Source organism: Gouania willdenowi, chromosome 16, assembly GCF_900634775.1.
Source record: "Gouania willdenowi chromosome 16, fGouWil2.1, whole genome shotgun sequence".
Lineage (NCBI taxonomy): Eukaryota > Metazoa > Chordata > Actinopteri > Blenniiformes > Gobiesocidae > Gouania > Gouania willdenowi.
Genome location: NC_041059.1, coordinates 29,412,530 through 29,440,149, shown reverse-complemented (window position 1 = coordinate 29,440,149; position 27,620 = coordinate 29,412,530). Strand labels below are relative to the sequence as shown.

Genomic DNA, 27,620 nt, shown 5'->3' with positions numbered 1-27,620 from the left:
AGAACATTGTTGGTACTTTCTACAGTGAAAGGAAGGATTGGCTTTGTGGATGCTCCTCACTGAGGCTGTTCTGAGTTGTCGTTGTCATTTTCAACGGATGCGCTGTCATGTCATAACATATATCTTGTTGGGAGAGTATGGAGGCAATATTAAATGATTTTTTATGTTTCTTTAATGGTGTTTTACGATGTTGATTTTGTTAGATGGCTAAATGCTTGTTTATGTGGATCTTGTTGGGTTTTTTCTTTCTTATTATGAATTTTATATTTTGATAAGCGCATTGAGATGACTTTGTTGTAAATTGCTTTATACAAATAAAATTGATTTGAATTGAATTAACACTTGCCAGCAGAAACATATGAAATTGTCATTAGTGGTCTTGATTTGCAACGTGCCTACCCAACCCTAGTGGTCACGGCACGTCACTGATAATGCATCAACACAAACGATAGAAAATCTTGGTAAATACAACACAAAGGCATTGCAAATTGGTGTTTTTAATCTGTGATTACCAAGGCCTGCTTCACAATATCTGCCATTAGATATAGACTTTAAACACAATAATTCTCTTGAATAATGTCTTTAAAAGTGCACATCTAAAGGCTTTAATTGACAGCATAAACATTATTCAGCAGCAGTAGAGGTAAAAGTGGTTGTGATGATTTTCTGTGACGAGGTGTCTTTACTTAATGTGTTGTCATCAGTTCGAGACTTGCAGGCCAAAGCGACTGTCCACAAAAAGACAAATACACCTAAAAGGAAATTAAAAAATGAATGCAAATCATTAAAGTACTGTGTCAAATTTCAACAGCTGGTGTTTCCATACTGACCCTGCAGGGAGTTTAATATGGTGAAGATGTAAATCCCAGCAGTGGAGATGTATGTGGTGCTCATTAGGCCCCATGGTAGTCCCAGTACACAGCTGAGGCCCAACACTGTGGCACAGTCCTTCCATACCATGCTGATCTTCTCCCTACTGATATTGCTCTGGCCACGAATACTCCCAAAGGCTCTGTGACTCTGCCTCAGACGCCACATCTTCAACACAACCAGCCCAAGCATGCACCCGTTATACAGTAACACCAGGCATGGGAAGGCCACTGTAGTGACGAAGGCGACTGCATAATGCTGTGGGAACTGACTGCTCATCCAACATCTGTCAGTTAAAGGAAACAATAGGATTGTTTTTAACATCAAGTAACAATAAAGTTAAGAAATGTAACAAACTCATCTCTAATCAAGACAGTTTATAAGTTACAGTAGAAACTGTAGAGTCTAGAGCAGGGGTCACCAACATGGTGCCTACGGGAAACTGGGTAGGCCACATGGACCAGAACAGGAGCACGTGTAACCAATGAGCTTTGTCTAAAATCTGATTTCCTTGATCGGCTTCAAACTCAAAGATAAATACAGGTGACAGAATAGAGTACACACTGCATTGATAAGTTTTTGTATTAAATTAATCATCTGTAAATGTTTATTTTTCACTAAGACATTGGGACAAATTTGTTTAAGTGTTGCAGATGGGCTTTTGTTAAAGAAGCTACGGATTGTGACACGTTGTGGATTTTTGTAAAATATTACAAAACTGTTCAATTTACAAATGCTACATGTTTTGTGATGAGTTCAAAAAGTTGCTAGTTAGTGGCTAGTAAAATAGAAACTATGAAATGTAATGTAAACACATGCATGTTGAAACATTTCCTACCTTTTTAAGTTACTGCTAGTTTTCCTTATTATCCTATTTCCTTATCTTACCCTATAATTAAAGTGAAACCATGAAAATGTAGTATTTAAAAAGTATATATCAAACTAGTGGCCCTTGGGGTTCTTCAGCACCTTTGAGGGAGCTCGCATTTTCAGAAAGGCTGGTGACCCCTGGTCTAGAGTTTCATCAGAGCAAACTAGATAGAGTTGGAAACATAGAACAATTTTAAATATTTGATAGCACTATAACAGCAACTTCAAAATAACAATCTCATCTTTGAAAATTGTATTAGAAATTTCTGATAAAAATCTTTGTTCGTCAATGAGCTTTCTGTTACTAATATCACTGAAAAAAACAGTCTGTTGGTTAGTTATGCAGGAGCGTAGTGGCAGAGTATTCTACACTAGGGGTCACCAACACATGGACCATGTGAGGTTCCCTCAGGTGTTCTACTCACCAATGAGCTCCATCTAAAATGTGATCTACTGTACTTTCCAGGAGTCAAACTCACAAAGATGAATACATATGAGAGAAGTAGTTAGCACTTAGTAAAGTTAAATACTGCTGATAAAGTTTTAGTTTAAATAATAATACAAAATTTAAATGTTTACTTTCTCTGAAACATTGTGACATGTTTTTTAGTGTTAGAGATTTGGTGTTAGGTCAGTGGTATGTTATATATAATATGATATCGTTCGTTTGCTTGATTATAATATACGATGTATTTTTAAAAATGCAAGGTGGATTTTCTATAAAACTTTAATGAATATGAAACAATTGCATAAATCAGGAAAAATAAAGTGCTTTATGTTGAAACCTCAACATTTCCTACCTTTTTAGATTACTGCTAGCCTTCCTTATTGTCTTACCCTCTAATTAAAGTGAAAATGTAATATTTAAGAAGTGGTTTTCTAACTGGTAGCCCTTGGTCTATACAGGACCTATGAAGTAGCTCACAGTTTCAGAAATGTTGGTGACCCCTGTGGTACGTCAGGCTTTCTGTCTACTGATAAAAGCAAAAACAACAGGCATCTAATGTGACACCCACAGAAAAAAAATTAAGCCAAGAAAAGACTGTATTTTGAGCAATGGTCTTAAATTATTGTGGATATAGTTAACACACTTCTTTTTTTGATTAAAAAAAAAAACACTCCTTAGAACTCAAACCTATTATTTTTTTGTTAAAGAGTAACTAAACCCTGTTGAATAAAATGTACTTGGGTATGTTGGTGATTGTTTCTAGTCCAGCTCTTTACATTTTAGTGTTTAAATGTAACATATTAATTTAGCGTATTTTGTTGTAAAAATGTGAGTGACTGTCCTCTTTGGATTAAAACTCGGCTATTTCAGTCAAATTTTGGTATTGGCAAAAAATTGTGGTTTGTGATGTTTTAGAGGCTTTTTACATCACGGACCACCAGTGTTGGCTCCACCACTCCCGTTAAAACTAGCACCAGTGGACTCTGTGGTGAGTAGGTTGGATTGAGAAATCGTGAATAGAGAGGATTAGTGAGTATTGAGTTTGTAATTAGCATAGCATAGATTGTTCTTTGGAGATTTTATAGTATTTGACTGGGTGTGTCTTAACTGTTCTAGGAGCCCCGCCCATAATCATGACATTTTTGTAATTCCCTCGAGTAGTGGCAGGTCAGCCAAAACCTGGGGTTTATTTACTCTTCAAATTGTTCTCTTACATTTGTCCTGCTGAAATCTGATTCATGGATTCTTTTAAATCATATTTCCCATAAACTCCCCAAATCGCACAAGCTCCTGCAACCAGCGTAGGAAGACCTGAAGGAAGAATGGATATATGACACAAGTGTGTTAGAAATGTTCATGTCTGCAATGATTTGCATTTGTTTGTGAGAGAGGCACTCACCCCATCCCACTAAGCTGAGTTTGAGAATGTATCTTCTGACATAGATGTTGAAGACTCGAACCAGCAGAAGGTACAGATGGAATCCCTCCACAGCTGCCCAGGTGAGACTGGCTAGTAGTGCCCAGTGTAAAAAGAACCCTAGACCCCGACACACCCAGCTGTCTTCACCCAGCGTCTGAACCGAGAAGCTGGACAGCAAGAAGCCCAGGTGGAGGCAGAGCAGTGCTCCTGTTAGCTGCATGTGAACACTGAGGGACTTCTCTGTACGCCGCCCACTGCCAACAAAGCAAATATAAGATGGTGATCTACTCATTATTTTGTTTTTTTAACAAACCTTGTACACTTTAATGATGTCAACTGAATTGAATGGCTATCAGGATGTACCATAAAAGGGTTACCACCACGCTACAGCTAGTAGTGTTAGTATTAGACCACTGGCAATAAACAAATCAAGTGCGGTACACGACATAAACAGAAGAAACTTCCAACACACAAAAGTTTAACCTTTTTAGGAAATTAGACAAAATCCAGGTCTCAATGAAAATATAATAATGACACATTTTACATCAATTATTACTAGTGCAGTGCCCATAGGAAGTATGTGTTGGTAGGACTGATGAAATCATCACTGTGGAGGTAGGACTGATGACATCATTACTGTAGTGGTAGGACCAATATTCAAATGTTCTAACTGATGACATCATCACTGTAGAAGGTAAAGACCAATGACATCATTACGGAGACCGGGCTTTTTCCGTAGTCTCTGGAACAACCTTCCGCTGAATGTCAAAATGGCCCAGTCCATTCATGTTTTTAAGTCATTGTTGAAAACCCATCTTTTTGCTTTGGCTTTCAGCACAAGTTGAGCAGATCCCATGTATTTTATTATTATTGTTTTATGCTGTATATTTTGTGACTGTTTTTACATTGTATTTTATAATGTTTGCTGTACAGCACTTTGGGCAGTTGTAGCTGTTTTGAAATGTGCTATATAAATAAAGTTGACATTGACATTGATGTCAATTTTGCAAAGTTTTTTTTTTTTTTTTTTTTTTTCAAAAAAAGCAACTAACTAGTAAATCCAGTCATTGTTTGAGATTCGATGTAACTTAACTAACTGCCATCAGAGCTGTAATACCATAGAGACGTAGAGATGAACACGACAATGGTTGGATAGTAGGAGCAAGGATTATTGCAACAACACATAGGTGGCATTAACTAACCTGATGGTCTAAACTCATGAAATATATAATACTATTGTTGAACATGTTTCAACTGTTCCTTTAAAGGCAGGGTAGGTCATTTTCAAAAGCTAGCATGATTTTGAATGTAGCATCTTTTGAGGGCTCCGTCTTTACACCCCCTTCCCCTTTGTGCTCCCTCTCAAGTCACGTCCGTCACTCACATGCACGAGCACCGGTGCTCCAATAGTGGACCTAAGCTTGTATTGTGCAGAAACTTTGTCGTCTCATGTCTCCTTCAGCGGTAAGTAAACACTAAACTTCATCATTATATATGTTAAAAAAACATTTCTTTGTTCCTTTTTCAGAGCACATAAGATCTTAGTTTCTGTCAGGACATTTCAACCAAAAACTTAAGAAGAATATCTGGAGAAAATTACCTACCCTACTTTTAAAGCAGAACTAAGTCACTTTTTCACCTTAATAAATCATTCTCATCGTCCCTCTGAGGGTAATACAAGTGTTTATTGGGTGATTGGGCGGTCTTTTACCCCCCTGCTGTCTCTGGCCAGAAAACCACACTTACCAGACCGGTACCAGTCTCACAGCTCTGTTCTCGTGACAACACATACTGCTTTACGACAGCCCAACACACACTAAAGGTGCGTTCACACCCAATGGGACTGTAGCGACTGCAGTCACTTCAATCGCCCGTGATGAGTCGCTTGAACACAGTGGTGCTTTTTGCTCACTCTATCAAATTCATCGCTCCAGTGACATCATTACCAGGGGACGATTGTGTGTGCGTGTGTGTGTGTGCAGCAGGGTGACAGGGAGACAACTGGCTGATCACTTATCATAAACAGCACCTCTTTTACGGTATAAATGGTCAACTTACGGAGTTACTAAAAGATGAGTTCACTCAGAATGTAAGCTTATTCATTTTGCCCCGGTACATTTAGGAAACCTCCCGCTGCCTCGGGGGGCGCAGAGTGTTTACGACAGTGACATAACCAAAATTGACCTTTAGGGGGAGCGCTAAGCGCAAGTTACTTGGTTCTGCTTTAAGGGATTTAGTGTAAAGGGTTTTGTGTTCTGCCTATTTCTGATGGTTTGGCCAATCTGAGGTTGTTTTTCTACTTTTATTAGAGAGAGAGTCATCGCTTTAGGCATCGTCAAACTCCAGATCACTTACCGTAGACAAATGTAAATAATCAAGCTGATTAAAGAGAAAATGGCAGAGAGCGATGATCCGATGTAGGTGATGTAGCTGAGGGTGACTGCAGTTTTCTCATCCACTGATAGCACTGGGTTCTATACAACGGAAGGGTGCAGTTAGAAACCAAAAGGGTAAAGTCTTGTAGAGCAGTGGTTCATAACTGATCAAAACTAAAGACTATTAGATTAGAAAAGATTTGTATTTATTTTGAATATGTGAACAGAATGTCATAAGAAACAAAAAAAAACAAAAACCATCAACCATGATGGCAATGTTTTGCTTTTAACATTTATGTAATAATTGGGCACATTGAAGCTCAAATAATACAGAATATGACATCACAGTTGGGCTACAATGAAGAAAAAATAGCAAGAAAAAAATAAAGAAAAAATCTAAATGGCAAAAATGTTGTGACAGAGGGAAGCAGGAAAATAAATAAATAAATAAAAAACAGTAATGAAAACAAACCTCATCAGTTGGTTCATTTTGACGTGAAAGTTCTACACAAGAGTGCACAATTTATACATGCTTGCAGATTTTTTTTTTTGCGCTAAGTTTTATTTAAGTGCTTAAAAGTTTTGTACATGAATGTTTATACATAAAGTAGGCTACAGAAGTGATGCCTATGGTGCTCTGATAACGCAATATCCCCTTATCCCCTTCGACCCATCAAGGGGCCAATTGCTGAAGAAAGAGATCTTTAACTTAAAAAACATAATCATTGAAGATGCGCTTATCCATTCATCTACTTGCTCTTCTTTCAGGGTCACGGGGGGTCTGATGGTGCCTTTCTCAGCTTTCATCAGGCGCTAGGAGGGGGTATACACTGGACAGGGCGCCGGTCCATCACAGGGAAACACACACACAGACAGACAACCACTTACACTCCCGTTCACTCCTAGGGGCCATAGAGACTCCAATAAACCAAAAAGTCAAGTTTTTAGATTGTGGGATACAGCCGGAATACAAAGAGAACATGCAAAAATAAATATTTTTCTAGAATTCTTTTTTTTTTAATTGTTTGAGCTAAGATTTTTTATTTATTTTTTTTACTGCATTTTAGTTGAATTAGATTCATGTTTCAAAACAGATGTGTGTTGTTTAAAAAAATAGAAAAATAATAATAATAATAATTAGAAAATTGAAAAAAATCTATTTAAATTTTTCATACATTTCAGGTGACCCCACATGGGGTCTTGGCTCCAAGGTTGAAAAACACGCTCCTGAATAGATGTATTTCTATAGTTTTTATCATTTCCTGTCATCTGGGACTATAGACTGACACTTTATTTGTTATCTCTCTCTCTCTCTCTCGCCCCCTGTAGTGCCATTGCGTACCCCCATTTGAGAAACACTGTTCTATATTGAAAAAACGCTTCATCCTTTCCACCTTTGTGTCCTTTTATTGATTTTCTTGTTCAATAGTTATCAAGGATCAGCATGGAGTGTCCCTTGATTGAGATTTGATCCCCAATAGAGGGACACAGCGTTGGAACACTGGCTGACCATTTTACCTGGTACTCATTTTTTAAACCAGGAGGTGGAAGCATAACTAGCATTGTAAACAAATCTGTACTTTACACCCATAAGAATAGTGTGGAAATATTTGTTGTACTTCAGATGCACAATCATTATCATACCGAAAGCTGATTGGCCAATCTATGAGTATCCAGTCTCTTCTGCTACTTGGTGGAGGTGGTCGTATTCCTCTTCGCTCCCACTTGCCCCCCCTCCCTACCTCTCCCTGCTGTTATGTCTGCTGTCTTGTGGATCTAATAGGAGCCTCTCTCTCTCTGCATTTATCCGACCGAAATTATGGAATTGGATCAGCTGGTCTCTCTTCTCTACTGGTCGAATTTCTCAACAAGGAGGGCAGGCAATGGGAGAGCCTGTAAATCCTGAGGATGTGGAAGACATCGACCAGATTGGAATTATGATAACAGGACTTCTGCTGATTGGAACTGGTATTTTCCTGATTTATTGCAAATTCGGATTACGTTGGCAGCATTATTGGAAGCCGCTAGTCATCGATGGAGGGGGGCCAAACTCTCAGAACTCAAAACTCTCAGATGGAATCTACTGTGGAACTTTAAGGAGGAGTGGAGAGTTCGCGTCAAGGGGAATGGCCACACTTTTTGATTATTGAATGACCAGGGACAATAGGGGTGGTAGTCAAATGTTGAGACTAGCCCGTCTGAAAACAACTATCTTCTCATCATCAGCCCCCCTGAGAACAGCCTGCTCAAGGTTGTCTCAATGTCATCCTTGGATGTATGTAGATCTGATGCTGCGTCCATGCTCCTCCCCTCCTCCACCATCACATGGACTTTCTGTCTTATGAACCAGACCTTCCAAGGTCATCATATCATCTGACTGTCAGAGGGAAAACAAAGGTTTTATTTTGTCTACGTCTCCACCACTACCCACCCCTCCTCCCTTCCGAGCCAGGGGAAGGTGTCCGTGGAGCGCCCAGAGAAGCTGCATGCCCCCATCCCCCCAGTAACTGGAAATCCCCCCCCCAAGTTCATATTTATTTTTCCTGTGAAAACATTTAGTTTAATTAAAAGGAGAACTCAAATAAAAAAGGGTAACACTTTAGTTTAGGGAACACCTATTAACCATTATGTAGTTGCTTATTAGCATGCATATTTGTAACAATATTGACTCTTAATTAGTCATTATTAAGCACTTATTAATGCCTTATTCTGCATGGCCTTAATATACAATCAGTAAACCATTAACTAAGAGTTTTCCCTCAATAACCTCAGAATTATTACTTATTAGTATTAAGTAAGGAAGTTGTTGTTTATGAATTACAATCTTAACATGCTCGGGTTAGGATTAGAGTTAGGATTAAGGTTAACCCTAACCCTAACCCTCTTTGGACTGCGAGACTGCCATTGAGTGTATAATAAGGCATTAAAACGTACTTAATAAGGCATTAAAACGTACTTTAATAATTACTAATTAAGAGCCAATATGTCACTAATGCTAATAAGCAACAAATTAATGGTTAATAGATGTTTCCTAAACTAAAGTGTTACCAAAAAAAGAAATGAAAAATTATATATTTTGCAGTATTTAGTTCAATGCTTATCATAAATTCATATTAACATTTTTAGGATTTGAGTTCTCCTTTTAATTTGTAAACTAAATGTTTTCACAGGAAAAAATATAACTCGGAAATAATCAGTATTGGCATCGGTGGTAATAAAAAAAAAAAAATCATATCTGTAAATCCCTACTTGAAATATTTACTATGATTTCTGTCAACTAACAGAGAAACAGCTGGAGAAAACTATTTTCTTACCACAAGCACTGCAAAGAAGCTCAGGTGATTGCAGCTGCATATATACTCAGACACTCCATTAGTTGTTTTGCAACCATCTGTGCTCCAACGACCTGAAAAGTTAATGTCTAGTGAATATAAATATTTTTTGTTTTTTTAAATTCAGAGGTAACAATAGTAGGGTTACCTTTTCCATCGCCTGAATCCACCCAAAACACACATGTTCCATTGGCCACCTGAGAAATGTGAGAAGGGGAGTGAGAAAATATGCTCCTAAACATCATCCTGTTCTGTTAATACCTGTACCTCTAGGTTGCGTTTGAAGAAGATCAGCTTAATTGGTTGAGAGAGGTTTTTGAGTGGATGATATCCAATCTTCACTGCCAGGACAGTGTCCCCCAAAACAGTATTTTGCTCAGGGCGGTGGAGTTGTCTTCCCCTTGACCGCTGAGCGAGCTACAGCCATAAATAAACATAGTGAGCAGGCTTGTATTGATCATGAATTCACTGGTCTTTATTTCATGTAAAATAATAATAATTTTAAAAAAATTTAAAAAAAAAACAATAGTTTCAACAACAAAAAAGGAAAAATGATTAATTACAACAGCAGAAATAGACCAAAAAAAAAAAAGAAAAAGAAATAGACCATTTTTTTGATCCACCTTTGTTCATACATGTACGAAAATGAGTAGGAACAAGTGTAAACATATCTAATCCTACCCCTTTAATCACTAGCGTTTTAGCTTTTTTAAGCACAACAATTTATTAGTAATGAATTGTATTATTAGTAGATAACTACCCATATATCATCAAACACACAATCTACAGTCCATAGATAATCATCAAAACAGAAAAAAACAAAAAAAAAAACAACTTGTGATTCATTCTTGTACTTTGTGAAAACAATTTCTTGATACCTGTTTTTAAACCATTTAAACATTTTTTTAGTTCTACACTCATTATATTCCTAAATGTTACTCCATGACTTGACAAACAAAAACTTTATGGACCATTTTCTTCAATTTCCACCACCAGATTTTAATTGCAATCCAGACTATTTGCAGGCCATGCCCCACCTTGCCCAATACCGATTAACCATTTGTCACTGAAAATGACTTTCATCCAGTCATCCACAGTCCACGATTGCTTTTTCTTAGTCCATTGTAAACTTCTTCTTTTCTGTTTCGGTATTAATGATGGCTTTGGATCCCATTCTCTTTAGGCGCTTTCTTACACATCGGTCACAGACGTTAACTCCAGTGTCTGACCATATGTTCCTCATTTGTTTTGCCGTACATTTTCTGTTTTCAAGACAAATTGCTTCAAGCTTTCTATCTTGACGCTTTGTTGTCTTCCTTGGTCTACCGTCTCCCAGTACGCTTGCCTTTTACAACCTTACCATGTTGTTTGTGCTTGGTCCAGATTTTAGGCACAGCTGACTATGACATAGTCAGTATCACATAGTCAACTCTGTGATGATTTACCTTTTTTATCAATCTGCTTTGTGCAACAGCTATCCAAGGTGTGAGCACTCCTTTTTAAGCGCAGACTAATGACAAGATTGAATCTGATGCAGGTGTTAGTTTTGGAAATGGGGTGATTCCATTTTTTTTCCCTCGGGAGTGAGTGATTCCATATTTTTTTTTTCCCTCTGCCTGATCTAAAAAAAGCAATTTTTATTGACTACCACAATTTTTCTTGATTTCTTTTAGTGTTTCTTAAAGCCAGAATGTTGCCATTTTAAATGACTTTAGTTTTGAGGCATGTCTGTGATCTACTTGTTTTCTACAAAATGAAACAACTGAATGAACATCCTCCATGACTGGTGATTCCATCATTTTTGCCCAGGGTTATAATATCACAAGAATTGCAGTTCTTGCGAGGCTAGTGACAGCATTCAGTTTGGAGAGGCAGAGGAATGTTATTTGTTTATCTTTTAATTATTATTACACTATAAATATGTATATTTACAGGAGAATACTAATACAGGAGGATAGCGGGAAAGAGGAGTAAAATAGGGTAATTTCCCGTGGCTAGAAAAGAAAAGAATAGAATCAACTTTATTGGCCATGTAATGTACAGTATGTTATACACACGAGGAATTTGACTTGGTGAACTGTGCTCTCTCTAATAATGTAAACATTAAATAATAACAATTAACTAGGAAAAAAATATAAACATATATAGAAACAGTAGTTAGACTAATATGTGCAAAACTAAATAAAATAATATAACAAGATAACAATAACAAGATAAGATAATAATAAAAAATAATACTACTACTACTACTAATAATAATAATAATAATAAGATTATAGTGCAGTAGTGCATTGATGAGTAGTGCAGGTCAATCAATCAATCAATCTTTTATTTGTATAGCGCCAAATCATAACCAATGGTATCTCAAGACACTTTACAGTAGAGCAGTCTTAAGGACGGACTCTTCATTTTATGGATACACACATATGCATATATACGTATATACACATACATATGTATCCCACACCCAACATGAATTCATCATGGCGGCAAGGAAAACCTTCTGTTAAGCAGCAGGAACCTTGTGTGGATCCCATTCCTATGATGAACAGCCATCCACGTTATGCTGTGTTGGGTGTGTGCAGAGAAAAGGGTGGAGACAGACTTGTTGAGACTCTGTAACTCCACACTAAGGATCCCACGGACCTGCAAGACAAAAGCCAGAAGGAGTACAGGAGCAAACACACAAGGGAAGAAGCAGACATAGAGGGAGTGTTTGAGAGAGGAATGGGACCCTCTCCGGTCCCTCTCTAACCTAAATGACCTCTCTCTTAACGCCCTCTCCAACCTCTCTCCAACCGAGCATGCCAGACCCCCCCACCGGCAGTCTATGCCTATTGCATCTTAACTATGAGCTATGAACAGGTGAATATTTAAATTAAATAGTAGGTACATAAACATTCTCAGTGACAGATTGATCCAGGGTTATTACATGTTTAGTTACAGGTGTCAGGGAAAAATTAGTTAATTATGTTTATTCATACTGGTATATGTATTCATATATTTACTCATATACCTTATTCTATTAAGGGCCTTAAGTTGTGACTTTCCATTGTGTGCCTGTCATGCCTCCTGCTCTACTTTTGAGGTCAGGTCAGCTTCCCAAAACACATCTTATCCCCAAGGTTGGACTATCAGAAGATACCAGGAGACAGAATGTCTCATCCCCCCTGGAAGCTGGCCTCTCCCTCTCCCTCCCCCTCCTTTACTCTTCCCTTTTCTTTCCTATCTCTGGTCGGGGGGAGGAGGGGGGGAGAGGGACACTGGGGTGATAATATGTGATGTGTAGAACTGTTGGGCACTCTGTCTCAAACCTCCAGCCGGAGGGTTTCTCATTTTTGACCATCCTACTTTGTACTTTTTTTCATTTAGCTTAGAATAAAATCATTTTTTTATTAATTCATCAACCTTTTCATCTGATCGCCATCATTCACCAACGCAGAGGGTGTTAAACCAGCCAAAGACAAGGTAACCACAAATTTCACCATAACACAGGGTTATTTCACAGAAACAGGTCTGACATTCTATGCACCACAAGGGGAATTTGAGGTAAAGATGTGTCAAGCTCCATTTATATGAATTGTGCGTTATGCAACCACACTTTAAAGGGTCAAGTAATACAACTGTGAGTGAAAAGAGGAAGTAGAAAGGGCGGAAAGAGCACCAGGCAACTTGAACTGATGACTCAAAATGTCAAAACATTTAGTGGCTGCAGTAAAATGAGGTGCATCATTGAAACATCCTGCATGACCACGTCTGAATTTATGCAAGTTTGAAATTTGGTGAGGATCACTGACGCCCCTGAATGTTTCCCACAGTCGACAACAAAGAAATATAAATACAATGCATATTGATAAGAATTTAGTCTATCTAACTGCATTTTGGGTTTCAATGAACGTGATAATAATAACAATATAAATATATTATCAATGTGAAGTGCGTGCGTGCGTGTAATGGAAGGATGGGGTTAAAACATGTGACTGTTAAATATAAGAAACATTGGTACAGTCATTTTGTCTGTCATTTTTTTTTCTAATCTTGATGAAACGTGGTACCATAAATAATAAGTCCTATAGATCAATCCATATGAACCACATTAGGATGTTAATGAAGAAGAAAGGTACTTAATAAAGAAAGTGAGATAACATTTCAAAAGAGAGACTGTCCAAAAATGATTCTGATGTTGATCCAACTTGTGTAAGCCGGCCACCACTGCCCTGCCTTGTTTGATTGTTTTGGAAATTGTCAGGGCAAAAATTGTTAGTTATGTTTATTACCATATTTACTCATAGACCTTATTCTTTTTAAGGCTTTAAGTTGAGACTTTTCATTTCTGCTGTCTCATGTTTTCTGCTCTCTTCTCGAGGTCAGCTTCCCAAAACACATCTTATCTCTCAGACACGGAGGCATCACACAGTCACATGCCTACACACACTCACATAGTCACACATACACACCCAATACACATCCATTCATACACACAAACACCATACACGCACACACCTCCAACACTCACGACAATCAGGAGATACCAGAGAACTGGTTTTTTTGACCCAAAGAAGAAACTGTCTCTTTTCACCCTCTTCTTTCACCTCCACCCTGTCCTCTTTATCTCCTGGGGGGAGGAGGGAGGGGGACTGAGGGGGAATATACGTGATGAGTTAGAACTGTGCCACTCGATCATCGGACGTCCGCCCGGGCGGTCACTAATTTTGTCCATCTTTGTACTCCTTTTTATGTAGTTTTATAATAAACCTTTTTTATAAAATCATCAATGCCTCGCCTGGACTCCATCACTCAACCAGAGCAATAAATCATGTCTCCAAATGAGGTCAACCGTAAATTTGCCGTGACATCTTCAATCCAGAAAAAACATTAAGAAATGACTGTCCACCATGCAAAGAATGAGTGCTACGTGTAATTAACCCCCAGTGTTGGAAAGGTTACTTTCAAAATGTAGATTACAGATTATGTACCGAAAATGTAATTTGTAACATAATCCCTTACATTATTCAATCTGAGTACTGTAATCTGATTACTTGAAATACTTTTTAAGTAAAGGAATACCTCTATCATTGAGAAGAATAAAGAGAACTATTGTAAAATCAACATCCTCTATAGGTGGTGATGGTGACATTACATTTCACAGTAATAACACGCACTCATAATATTCATCTGTTTTAAATGTAATGTGTGAAGTTAGTCTAATAGTCTATTCAACAAATCATGTTAGCACATCATAAAGTACTTGGTTTGTAAGGAAACATCAGACAGTAGCCTAGCACTAACTGTAGACAGTAGGCTATCTGTAACTAACTGCACATTAATCAATAGATAGAGATTAGAGATGTTACTGACTTCTATCCTTGTCGACTCCACTGATGTTTCCTTTTCGACTAGTCTTGTACATGAGGTTTTTCTCGAACAGTTCAATTTAAGCACAAAAATAATCTACAAGGTCAAAAACACTGTCAATAAATACATTGTGTGCCTTTAATATTTTTGATTGTGATTCTGAAATTTATTTCGAACATGTGCAAGTTGTACAATAAAGTAAACTGAAAAACAAACAAACAAAAAAAAACAAGAATAGACCAATCAACAATATTAATAAGAACCAACATGTCTGAAAAGGAGTAGGATGAAGCATAAGCTTATTCAAACCTACATTTTCTCCACTACTTATTTAACAACTCCCGTATACATATTTACATATACAAAGAAAATAAATAGAGTAAATAAACAAATATATATAATTTATGAAAACACCCTGTTGTTAAAGCCCCTCTTCCTCCCTGTACCTTGTGTTTGTAGCTCCACACCCAAACTGTTCCACGACCTTACTCCACAAACACAAACACAAAAACCTTTTAACATTGTTAGTGCTCGCTGGTGTTTTAAGTTGAACTCCCCCCTCAGCCTATAACCCCAATCTCTGTTATTTCTTATTTATTTTTTTTGTATTATTTCCAGGAATTAGATTGTTTATTGCTTTGTACATGATTTGTGCTGTTTGAAAATTAACAAGGTCAGTGAATTTAAATATTTTTGATTTCAAGAATATTGAATTTCAATCAATCAATCAATGTTTTATTGTCATTGTTATTCAAAGAACAGCAACAAAATCTTGTTTGGAGCATACAACTGTACATGGTATGTTGTAAAGTGCATAACACTGATGCAGATCCCCTTAATAAATGCCCACTGTGTAAGCATGCGGCACCACAAAACATCTTAAAAGGCATGCAAAAACAGAGAATATGGTCAGAATTGGATATAGATGTGATTGATACAGCGATGCAAAGTCCAGTTCACAGATATTGCAGAGTGGGGTATGGTTTACTGTCCATGGGAGGGGGGGAGAGAGGGGAAAGGGGCATCTTAAACAGCCTCACTGTATAAGGGTACAGGCTGTTTGCCAGTCTGGCTTTACTGGTGCCAATGGACCTGTACCTGCTCCCTGAGGGCTGGCAGCAGGTGGAACAGGTGATGGGCTGGACGGGGCCGGTCCTGCACGATGTTGTGCACTCTCTTCAGACAGCAGGTGTTGTAGGTGATACTGATGTCTGGAAGAGTAGTTCCAATAGTTTTACCCGCTGTTTTTAGTACCCGCTGGATTGCCTACTGGTGGGAATTTGTGTGATCTTTATAACCGGTATTATTAATTTTTCTATGTCTCTTTTCTGCAGTATGGATAGTGATTGTATTGTACATTTGTAAGTATTGCCCCAAACTTCTGCACAGTAGTGTACATATGGTGAAATCAGTGAACAGTAGAGGATGTGGAGTGGTTTATGGTCCAAAATATGTTTTGCTTTGCTCGGAACTGAAATGCTTCTTGACAGTTTTCTTTGTACAGGTTTTACATGAGACTTCCAGTTAATTAGATCATCAATTATTACCCCAAGAAACTTGTTTTCATATACTCTTTCAATATCCAGTCCATCTTCTTGTATCTGTACTTGTGTATTCTTATTGCAATTGTTGAATAACATGAATTTGGTTTTACTTAAATGTAATTATAATTAGTTTCTGTCAAACCACATTTTCAGTTTGCACATTTCAGTAGTGATCCTCCATAGTAGTTCATGTAAATCCTCCCCTGAACAAAAAATACTAGTGTCATCTGCAAATAAAACTGATTTTAATATTTTTTGAAAATTTACACGTTTATTTAAAGTATGAACGGTTTTGGACCTAATACTACCACAAGTAATGTCCAAGCATATTTCCCCAATTTCACAAATTGGGGGAATGATCAAGTTTACTGATTAATATGTTGTGACTGATTGTGAATACTCCAACTGAATGATGACTGTGATCTATTGCGTTTGTGTTCTGAAAACATCCTCTGTATAACTAGTTATTAGTTTACATACTAGTGTGATGTTCACACTGTGAGAGATGAACAGCTGAACTCTGCTGCACATCAAAGTATCTCCTCAGGATTAATCAAAGGAAGCAAATCACAATGAAAACAAAACAATGAGCTCTGGAATCAATGTGTGGCATTTTCAATCATTTTTTTTAGTTTAAAGCTTTCAAATAGTTGGACATGAACAGTCCAACAGGCAGAAGCAATACTATTGATCAATAATCAATGTCATCAACAACCGCATTAAAATGGCAATGATACAAAAGAACAAACAAATCATTAATCAGTTATCAGAATTACAGTTCAGCTCTCAATAATAACATGTCATTGCAGGCGTCACAATTTACTGAACAGTGGAATGTAGAATTAGATAAGTGTGTGATATCCTCCATTTACTGATCACAAAATGAAACACTGATTACTTCATTAAACAAAGAGAGCAGCCATGGCATCACGACGCGCGCGCACACACTCACACACGGAAAATTTGTCAAACTGCGGAAAGTATTTACAGACGGAACAAGACTTTTCAAGCCGTTATCTCACAGCATCCATACATGCTCTGTGGTGCAGGGCATTGAGCAACAAACACATTTTTACCGCTTCTGTCTCTGGCTCTGCCTCCAGTTCAGGTTTATCTCCTGCTGCTCGTCTTACGACTTCATTTGATTGCGTAACCAATGCAAATAGGTTTTTTTCGTATTTATATTTGGGCTTCAGGGAAATGCATCATCTTGCCATGTTGAGAGGGAATAAACCCACAAAACTGACAAGTAACATTGTGTAATCCATAGATTTGAACAATGTACCTGTAATCCAATTACCAACTACCGCGCTTATTCAAACACATCACCTGACCATTCATTCACCAAGCAGCGACTGAGCAGAGTCCAACCAGAAATGTAGCTCGACCCCGGGTTTGGGCAAATAGCTCTAAGTCGGAGTGCAGCTCTGTAATTGTCGTCAGAATCTGGTGCAGCCATGAAATAAGTCTCAGCTGATCCAATTGATGGTGAAGTAAATCAACACTTTGTTGAAGTTAAATTCCAAAGAGTAAGGCACCCAAACAGTGTGCGCATCTGAGGCATTGCAATCGCAATGAGCACGCCCGTGACACAGAAAGTGTTGGTTCCCCGTTTCCACGGAGACGGCAGCATTTTAAAAAACGTTTTTAAAAAGTTACGTTTTCAAGCACAAAATTGCCGTTGCCCTGTAAATGGACCACCAAAATGCAACAAAACTTTTACATTTCCACTCGAAAACGTTCTCACGTAAATGGGGCCTCAATTTCGACCCATCGTCTATTGTTTAATGCATTTTATGTAATGAAGATAATAAACAGTCAAGCATTCATTTTTTATAAGCCTTTGCTTTTTACATTTAAAAACAAACAAACATACAAACGTATCAGCATGGTGATGTTCAGTAGGTTTAAAACTACACAACTAAAAATTATTATAAAGAGACACTGACCCTGAAATAGGTACTGTTGATCACCATGGCAACCACCTTAACGTGCTCCTTAAGCGGTGATCCTCTGCTTTTTTGCAGCGCTGAGAATGGCACGACAATCCTGTGTTCATTTGTCAGATTTGCTTCCACCTGAATCTCATAGTGCACATGAAAACAGATGGTGAGATATTTTCACAAGCCAAATGTGCAAACAAACAAACAAACAAACAAGCAAAGCAACAACAAAACAAAACAAAAAAACCTAAACATAAAGGGCCGATGTTATGAATCTAGAATGGATTAATCTCTGTTTGCTGGCTTCAACTAACCAAACATTCCCTGTCAGACATAAGCTGTCTAACGACAGTCGATTACCTATGATCACAACGTGCGTTAAACCAAGTGATTACAGCCTCGCTACGTGCGCGTGCACATGAAAGGGGTGGAGATTGCAGACCAAATTTCAGACCAAAGACAACCCTGTTGTTACAGAAAAGGCAGGAATGAGAGAACTCAGGCTGGAAGCTGCTGATACTGTGAATGCACAACAGTGCAAGATTATTTATGATATTAATCAATTGCATGATAAATGGACAGCGCTCTGCAGTTAAACTATTATTATAGCACACACGTGTTTCTATTCAAGTAGACCTGCGCTCGTGCACTAAATTCTGGCAAAACTCGGAATTACACTTCATTCGTTTTAACAAGTGTTTGCATGAAATTGCATTGTGGGATAAAACTGGAAAAATAACAGGGTTACACAAGGATTGCATTCATAATTAATAATCTTCTTTATAAACTCAGCTGTCAGATTTCCACCAACCAGGATCGTCTATCAATGGGCAGGTTGTTTTCTAAGAGATCTGATTGGTCAGGAGGTGGAGCTTTAGGACTCGCTAATATCCAAGTCAGAGCCGTTCAGCATTAATTGCCACAGTGATTAAGTTCTACTGAGCTTTGTAGTCTAGCACACACTGATTGAATCCCGGAAGTTAGCGCGATAAGAGGTAATCTAGATTCGTAGCATACCCTCAAAGGGCCTGAACTACAAAGCTGGATTGTGCTAATTTCAGGGATTTATCCTGTGTGCTGTACTACGACGCCGGTTAACTTCTTACAGGGCTAAACCATCATGGTAACTTACGCTGAACGGCTAACCTGGTTGGGACCAAGTTAAGTACTAGGATAAGATCTGAGCGGATAGAATAGGTGGGTCATTTTATGTACACATTGCTGCATGGATCTGATGTGACAGCTGACAGGAGAGAAAGAATATTTAGATGCAATCCTTTCATTTATCCGATGACATCCTGTCAGAAAAATATTGATTTTCAAGTGATGGACTACTCTACATTAGTCAGCGAATAAAGCCTGCATGTGTCGGGCGCTTTCTGACCATTACATTTATTCATTTATATATTCATATACGCTGTGGCGATGTAGAGAGCCTCAGTTCTGTAATACAGGCTGTGCAAAATACTAATACTGTCCACCTTGTGATGTATGCTGAGGTGTATGAACGCAGCATCAGAGTCACAGACAAGGTCTGTGCCTAAGTAAAGTGAAACTGATCAGTGTCCGTTTATTCTGATGAAATAATATTATGATAGAATTATTCCCTGTTAAGTAAGTTGCTCTGCACGGTTTCTTCGTATTTGTGATAGTCAGACGGTACAATCTCCTGGCTTAAGTGAACGTGTTTATATCTTGCTTCGTAGTACAGCTGCTCTGTGACTGCAAATCTTTGGTTATTTGAAGCCTGCTATCGAGAGATATCCCGAATATAATTATCCAGCTTCGTAGTACTGGCTCGAATTGTTTTACGTCATTACCTCCACCAAGAGCGAAGTGCGGAAGCGAAAAGTGGTAAGGTTATGTTTTACCCTCTGTTTGTCTGTCTGTCATTCTGTCATTCTGTTAGCGTCTGTCTGTCATTCTGTTAGCGTCTGTCTGTCATTCTGTTAGCAAGATAACTTAAAAAGTTATGAATGGATTTGGTTGAAATTTTCAGGAAAAATGATAAATGGGACAAATAACAGCTGATTAAATTTGGTGATGTTCTGGGTACCAAAAAAAAAAATATATAGATATGTATATATCCCATCCGCACTGTGGAACTTCTGTTAAACATTGTTTTAGAACACTGATGATGTCATCAACAGTGATGCCATCAGTGTTCCAATTAGAATGTTCAAACTGATGATGTCATCAACAGTGATGATGTCAGAATACAATGCTATGCTAATGCTAATGCAGTGCGACGCTGTCAGTCAGTCTGGTTGTTAGCAAGTAAACTTGAAAAGTTATGAACAGATTTGGATGAAATTTTCAGGAAAACTGATAAATGGGACAAGGAACAGGTAATTACATTTTGGTTACATCCCATTCATTTTCCCATCCACACTGTGGAGCTTATGATGATGTCATAAGTTATCTTTTGGTGAAAAAATTAGATAAACATGCAAAAATTAGCAATAGAGGCTCACCTCCTTTGATGCATTCACAGACAATTGAACAAAACCAGGGATGGAGCGGCGTTTGGTTGTGCAGTTTGCAATTTTGTCCTCAAAACACCTTTAAAAATGTTATAGAAAATAGATATATGTATATATTAAAAAAAATCAACAGAATTACAGAAAGCATTGACTCAATAGACATTAGAACACGGGTTGTTTTTTGTTTGGTTTTTCTGATGGAGCCACACACCCAGTTTGGGAGTCACTGCCCTGAGTGCTTTTACTACCCGTGGTAGTAGGTGGCTATCAACAGATTCTAGAAACAACATTTATAGCCTCAGGCCCGTAGTGTGTAGTGCTAAGAACAGCTAAAATACTGCACAGAACCCCCAATTCCCAGGCCTTTGGTAGAGAACCTGATCTTGGGTGAGTGGTGGATTCATATTGTATGGATATATGTATGTATGTATGAGACATGCAAACAACATAGGCATGAAAAAGGTGACAAAAAAATCCATTATGTGGGATCCTCTCCCAGATATTTTTTTTTAAATTTATTTAAACACATAAATTAAGCAATTTTGAACACTAAAATACAGTATTTTCTTTAAGCCACTCAAATTGTAGTTTGTGAAAAACAACAAAAAAATATATATATGAAAAATTGTGATGTTAAAGTAAAAGTACCTAACATTTGGACAGTGATTCGCTTTGTTACTTAACACCAATGCTGCTGAGCTACTGGTTTTAAAGTCATTTTAACAGTTTCCATCATGTGCCTTGTTTCTTTCCTCTTTTGGTCTGGACTAGCCTCTAAACCGTTCTTTGTTGATCCATGAGCTGTTTACCAGCCACTCTTTCTTTCTCCACTGCTTTTGCTTTGTTCTCAGCTGCACTGCACTTTCATCGTAGGGTTATCTTCTCATTATTAATTTTAAAATACATTTTATTTTTTTCCAAACTCCATTTTTTTTCCTTCTAATTCTGTGTTTTCCACATTGTTATTTTTTATTCAGGTTTTTTTTAAAAATAACTTTTATCAAATTTTTTTCAGAAAATATTGGTTTTCAACTCCTATGAGTAAACAAAATGAATAATAAAAAATAAAAAAAAGAAAAGCTCAATTAAACAGAAATGTATGTCAAAATAAAAGTGTAATTTAAAACCACATGTAAGCTCCAATTGAAAGGTAGCTATAGATTGTACTGACATGGATTATTCTCACTGCTAATTATTTATAATCATATGTTATATAAAGATGTATGAATGAGAGCAGCAATTAAGTCACCCAATTTCCCCTCAGGGATCAATGGTTTACTGAATCTGAGCAGGTTTACTAAGTCTTGATCAACTTAATTTAAAATAACCTAATTAAATTATCCTAATGATATTATTACTATACTATCAAGTTATCATGAACGTACAATGTTTCAGATTCTACAATCCCTGGAATCAGTCTTGTCCACAAAAACACAACATGTTCCCACAGATCTTCTGATTAGATGTTGCTGCTTGTCTCTGTATTTAGGAGTGCGTGACGAGTTGCATAGTTTTTTTTTGGCAGTTTAGTCAGTGTTGCGGGTGGCCGATTTGACATGTGTTTAGCTCTGGAGCGGGAAGGGTGCGGGGCGGGGGTTAATGATCGGCCCCATCATGATGACGGCATTTCATTCACATTATGTCACTTTCAGTGGATTCAATTTTTAATGGTCGATTAAATGATTCCTTATTGTGATAGATATAGGGCCCTACATGCTTGATAAGCGTCTGCGAGTTCTCCCATTTGAGTGAAACCGGTCTAGTCCACTCCTGTGACCTGTTCCAAACAGGTCCGTATGGAGCGCAAGCACTGAGGGCTAAGCCCTCACATATTAGTCCGCCGCGGAGTAATATGTAGAAATTACATCCGTTCGTGTATGGTAGATATATGTGTAACGGATTGAACCTCCAGCGTGCAAGGAGAGGTACACAGCCTATGATAACAACCCCCCCAAAGAAAAAACTCATTGGATCTATACAATTCACAAATCACGCATTTTGAATTCAAAATGGTGAATTTTGCAGAAAAGCGACTGATTTGCATGTATGATGTATGTATGTATGCATAGATATTAGGGGTGCTACAACGATGTGATAAAATCGATAAAAATCTATGATTAAAAGCATTGGCAACGAATTTCATAATCGATTCATTGCTTTGTGCGATTTATGCGTCACTGACCAACCAGGCTCTACTTCATCTGCAGAGCTTTGTCAATTAAGTTGTTTTTTTAAACTCCCCTTACCAAGCGAGTCAAATAAGAGCAAGGTGAATGCAGAGCAGAGGCGTTATTTGAAAGAAACATTACTAAGAAGGAGAACACAGTTCAAACAAAATTCTCAAATGTGCTCCCATATGTTTACGAAGGGAGCTCAATAGCAGGGTAAGTCACAACAACATTCTACATTTGTTCCATTTTGAAGCGAGGAAACCACATGTAAGCTCGCCTGATGCTTGTGTGTGTGTGTGTGTGTGTGCACATGGCTGCCTGACTACAGTTGATGCACGTTCACGTCTTCTGTAGTCTAACGCCGTTGCGGCGTTAGACAACCGTTAGACGGCAAAGCAAGCGGAAAAAGGAAGACCAATGTAGAGAAGCAACAGTCTAAAGTCCCAAACATATTCAGACAGAACGGACTCATGGAGGGCTGCCCCACATACTGGCTTAAGATGGAGAGTGAGAACAGATGCGATATATTGTGTGTAAACCTGTGAGAAGCATATCCAACGTGGAACGAACAGACGCAATTAATTTGCGTAAGAGACGATAGGTTTCGAAACTGGGAGAGAGCATGGTTGTTTCTATACAAGTCTCACAATTCTACATACTGCAGCTTTATGCAGAATTTAAATGTGCTTTACAGATAAACTTAATTTGCACACAATGGTGGTAATAATTTAAAATTAAAACTTAAGTTTTATTTGTGCTTTGACCGGTCGTGACATGTTCAGACTGAATAATGTTTTTCTTTCTGTGCGTTCTCTTCACCCTTCTATATATTTTTTCTGTTTCATGTATCTTGATTCCGGCAAGTTCATTTTGTCTTATTTTTTAAAATTATATTTTAAGTTTAATTTATTCAGACAAGTTTTTTTTAGGAAATTTACTTTGAAATATACTTTTGTCCTCATGAGTTATTTTTGGGCAAGGCCAACTTGAGAGTTCTGTCGGGCTGGCAATGCCCCCTGTCGCCCGATGGTCTCTGGAGAATAGAGTCCCAGATGTGGGAGAGTAAAAATGTTCCCTTCCTAACAACAAGTGCCACTTTCGCCAGAGTTTTGAAATCAGGGAACATTCCTCCAAGTGAAGTGATCAGGTGGTGGTGGAATAAAGGTTAAGGAAGCGGGTTGTAATGGGGGGGTCATAGTTTCAAATCCATCATGGACCATCACTTTGGGATGCTCTTGTTGTACATCACTTTGGTGAAGTAAAAGTAAAACTGAAATTTTAGGCCAACGGAACCACAATTTTGTCGGGTCACAACACCTGACTACTGTTGTAAATAGTTATTGTCATTTATCATGTGACCAACAGAATGTTGACTCCGTTTAAATAACAAACAGCATTCTCAGAAGTTCTCAAATTACCTGCTATATAATAAAGAGGGATCTTTGAGACTATTCTGTGAAATGATAATGATGATATCTAGCCGTTGTGTGAGCTATCAGTGTTGCGGTGAAGGTGGCATCAACAGAGCCTCTCTGTGTGTCTACCTTTTTATGGTAATTCTGTGAAAAGCAGGCCGACAACTCGCAAAATGTAAAAATAAAGTTAGATGTACATAACAGTATGAAATAGTATGTATATGATGTATACAATATAGTTGCTGAAAATATCACCTTTTTATTCAAAGTAATCTTTGATATTAGTTGATTCTAAACAAGGTGTGGTTATCTGATTCATTGTAGAATGTCTGGAAATCTATCTAGCCAAATAATAAAACAAAACACAGTATAAAATTATCTGTAACCAATCATAATAATAAACCACTTTATGACTTACCTTGTCCAACTAATTGTATTCAGACAATCTTTGAGGATGTCTTCACAACGGCCTACAGAAACACACACAGATGGTGAATGATTAATACAAACCACAAACAACTTCACATCAAACATTAGCATTAGAATTAGCTAAAACACATAGAGTCAGACTTATTAAACATTTGTGGATGTAGAAATGTGTGAAAACCTCACTTCACACGCTGACAAACGTTGCAAAACCCATGCAATGTGTCTGTCAAGCATGTTATATAGCACGCAAAATCCATCTAGCATGTTTAGTCTGATAAATACAGTACATGGTGATAGTGTAAGTACATCCACCTCACAGCAAGAAGGTCCTGGCTCTAAGCCGTTGGGTAGACACTTGGGTACTCTGGCTTCCAACCACAATCCAAAAACATGACTATTAGGTTGATTGGAGTCTGTTTTGTTGCCATGTGATGAACTGGCGCAGTGTCCAGGGTGTACCCCCACCTAGTGCCTGATGACAGCTGGAGATAGGCACCAGCAGACCCCCCAAGACCCTGAAAAGGGGCAAGCGGGTCATTAAATGGATCAGTGGATAGGCACGTAGATACTTGTATGCTCGGCCACTGCGTCGACGCACACCCCAAAAATTCCCAACTACGTGTCTCGGCAACGTGGACTGCAAGGGCTGTGATTGGTCGGCTCAAAACGTGAAACTAGCACAACACTGCTTAAAACATTAAACATTGTTCACTGTGACTGGAAGATAAAACAAAGACTTATTTAATGCCCCCCGAGCGACCCGCCCCGCCACAACAGGGAGTATCCGCGCAGCAGGGAATTGGCCATCAACCGCCCAAGCAGGGCCACCCTGCCAGCCACAGACCGACAAGCTGGCGTACCCAAGCACCCCAAACCGGGCACCGCCACCCCTGCCGGAGGCCACCGACACCAGCACAGCCCAGAGGACAGTGGGCCCCAGGCCACCAGCCCCACCCCACCCAAGGCAGTACGGCGCCATACTGAACCATGGACAGTTTCCAAGCACATGGTAGGAGAGCAGGCTCTGAGAGGCCCAACCCAAAGACCGGCTCACAAGACACCCCAGTATCAGCACGGCGCCCACGGGGCCCGGCACACCCAGCCAGCTGACCAGCCACTCTCATTTTGATATCCTGATATCTCAGGATTTGTCTTTACACCGGAAATCCACTGGATACCCAGCGGTTCCATAACAGCTGCACTGCTGTTAACTCACCTTCACCCTGGACTGTAGGAAAGCAGATGAGTGCAGTGAGAAAGAATATAATCCTCATGGTTTGATGCTGTTACACTCGCACACACAGCACTGCTTCTGCTCGACTGGGGATGAGCTTCACATCAGCAAATTTCACATTAATGATGAAGTGGAGGCTGGAACACCACAGCAGGAAATGATTCAGAGTAGGTGGAGACTTTTTGTCATAGATTACAAGCTGATTGTTTTGCTTCTGCTTTTTCACAAACATCTCAAACTCTTCAGTGGATTAATATAAAGCCTTGGGAGAAGCTACAATTGTGTGTCACTTTGTTATCCCCTAAATATGTGGAGTGGGTGTTGGACAATATTCATATCACACACTTCGAAGACAAAAAACAACAACAAAAGCATAACATTAATTACATATGCACTCATCAACAGTCATTAATCACGGCAAAAATATTGAAAATAAATTTAATATTTAACAAATGCATATATGTGTCACTCATAAAAAAGCCAAAGTCCATCTAATTCTGTCGCTTCCTTATTTTTATTCAAATTCTTATCTTTTTTTTTCTTCATAAGTGATCCTGTTAAGATAAGTAACAATAGGAATCTATTATAATGCGACTTGAGAGTAAAATTATCACAAGTTTCTGCCTGGCACTAACACACGGAAAGAGGAAGTTGCCAAATAGTGTCTTTTCCTTACGTAAGACAAAAGAAAAGGTTAAAATATAGTGGTAAAGAAAATCCAGTGCAAGGAAGTGATACTTATACGCCCCTGAATGTTTCCCACAGTCGACAACAAAGAAATATAAATACAACGCATATTGATAAGAATTTAATCTATCTAACTGCATTTTGGGTTTCAATGAACGTGATAATAATAACAATATAAACATATTATCAATGTGAAGTGCGTGCGTGCGTGTAATGGAAGGATGGGGTTAAAACATGTGACTGTTAAATATAAGAAACATTGGTACAGTCATTTTGTCTGTCATTTTTTTTTCTAATCTTGATGAAACGTGGTACCATAAATAATAAGTCCTATAGATCAATCCATATGAACCACGTTAGGATGTTAATGAAGAAGAAAGGTACTTAATAAAGAAAGTGAGATAACATTTCAAAAGAGAGACTGATTCTGATGTTGATCCAACTTGTGTAAGCCTGCCACCACTGCCCTGCCTTGTTTGATTGTTTTGGAAATGTATTTTTGGGATCTTCTTGATCGTATGAGTTGTAATTCTGATGCTAAATCATATTACTGCTGTTTTTGGGGTTTGTATGCAAAAATAGAAAACACTGTTAACTTTCAACTTGAATTTCTGCAAAGTTCATAAACATTACAAGCTTATAAGGAAATTATCACACTATATTCACAAATTCTCAACAATATTTAAAGATATTACTAAGGTACTAAGGTTGTATTACTGGAAAAGTGTTTTTATGGCCGTCACATTGACATTACTGCGCTGCTACTATTTAAAGATAAAAAAACATGATCAACACCAACACAAAACCACAAAGTTTCAGTTTCCAATTTTAAAGTTACTGACTGTTAACAGCTTGCATGGCCACAACCAACTAGTTTACTGCCTGTGTTTGCTGTTAAACACCAGCAAAAATGCATTGTCAGCATCAAACTTTTAATGCTGGTGTTTCCAATGACCTGGAAATAACTCATTGTGTTTATTTCATTACCTGAAACAAATGACTTTTATTAGCGTAATCAATAACCATGATAGCTGGCAATAAGCC

The 27,620-nt window shown here is 38.2% G+C and overlaps 1 protein-coding gene across 3 annotated transcripts; it reads right to left on the bottom strand.

The window, feature by feature from the left end:
* Positions 1-481: 481 nt before the first annotated feature.
* On the bottom strand, positions 482-25,999 carry LOC114478012 (adhesion G-protein coupled receptor G5-like). Of its 3 annotated transcripts, none has more exons than XM_028470777.1 (12): positions 25,872-25,999; positions 24,645-24,696; positions 20,632-20,719; positions 18,164-18,298; positions 9,583-9,732; positions 9,464-9,512; positions 9,298-9,389; positions 5,964-6,082; positions 3,588-3,862; positions 3,403-3,499; positions 831-1,156; positions 482-752 (listed from the first exon to the last, which is right to left on the bottom strand). In XM_028470777.1, exons 1-12 carry the CDS (start codon positions 25,927-25,929, stop codon positions 625-627), a joined length of 1,569 nt encoding a protein of 522 aa, XP_028326578.1. In that variant the 5' UTR covers positions 25,930-25,999; the 3' UTR covers positions 482-624. The 3 variants fall into 3 exon arrangements, with proteins under 3 accessions (XP_028326578.1, XP_028326576.1, XP_028326577.1); XM_028470775.1 differs by having other exon boundaries at positions 18,164-18,292; XM_028470776.1 differs by lacking the exons at positions 482-752; positions 3,403-3,499 and having other exon boundaries at positions 1,014-1,156.
* Positions 26,000-27,620: the final 1,621 nt, after the last annotated feature.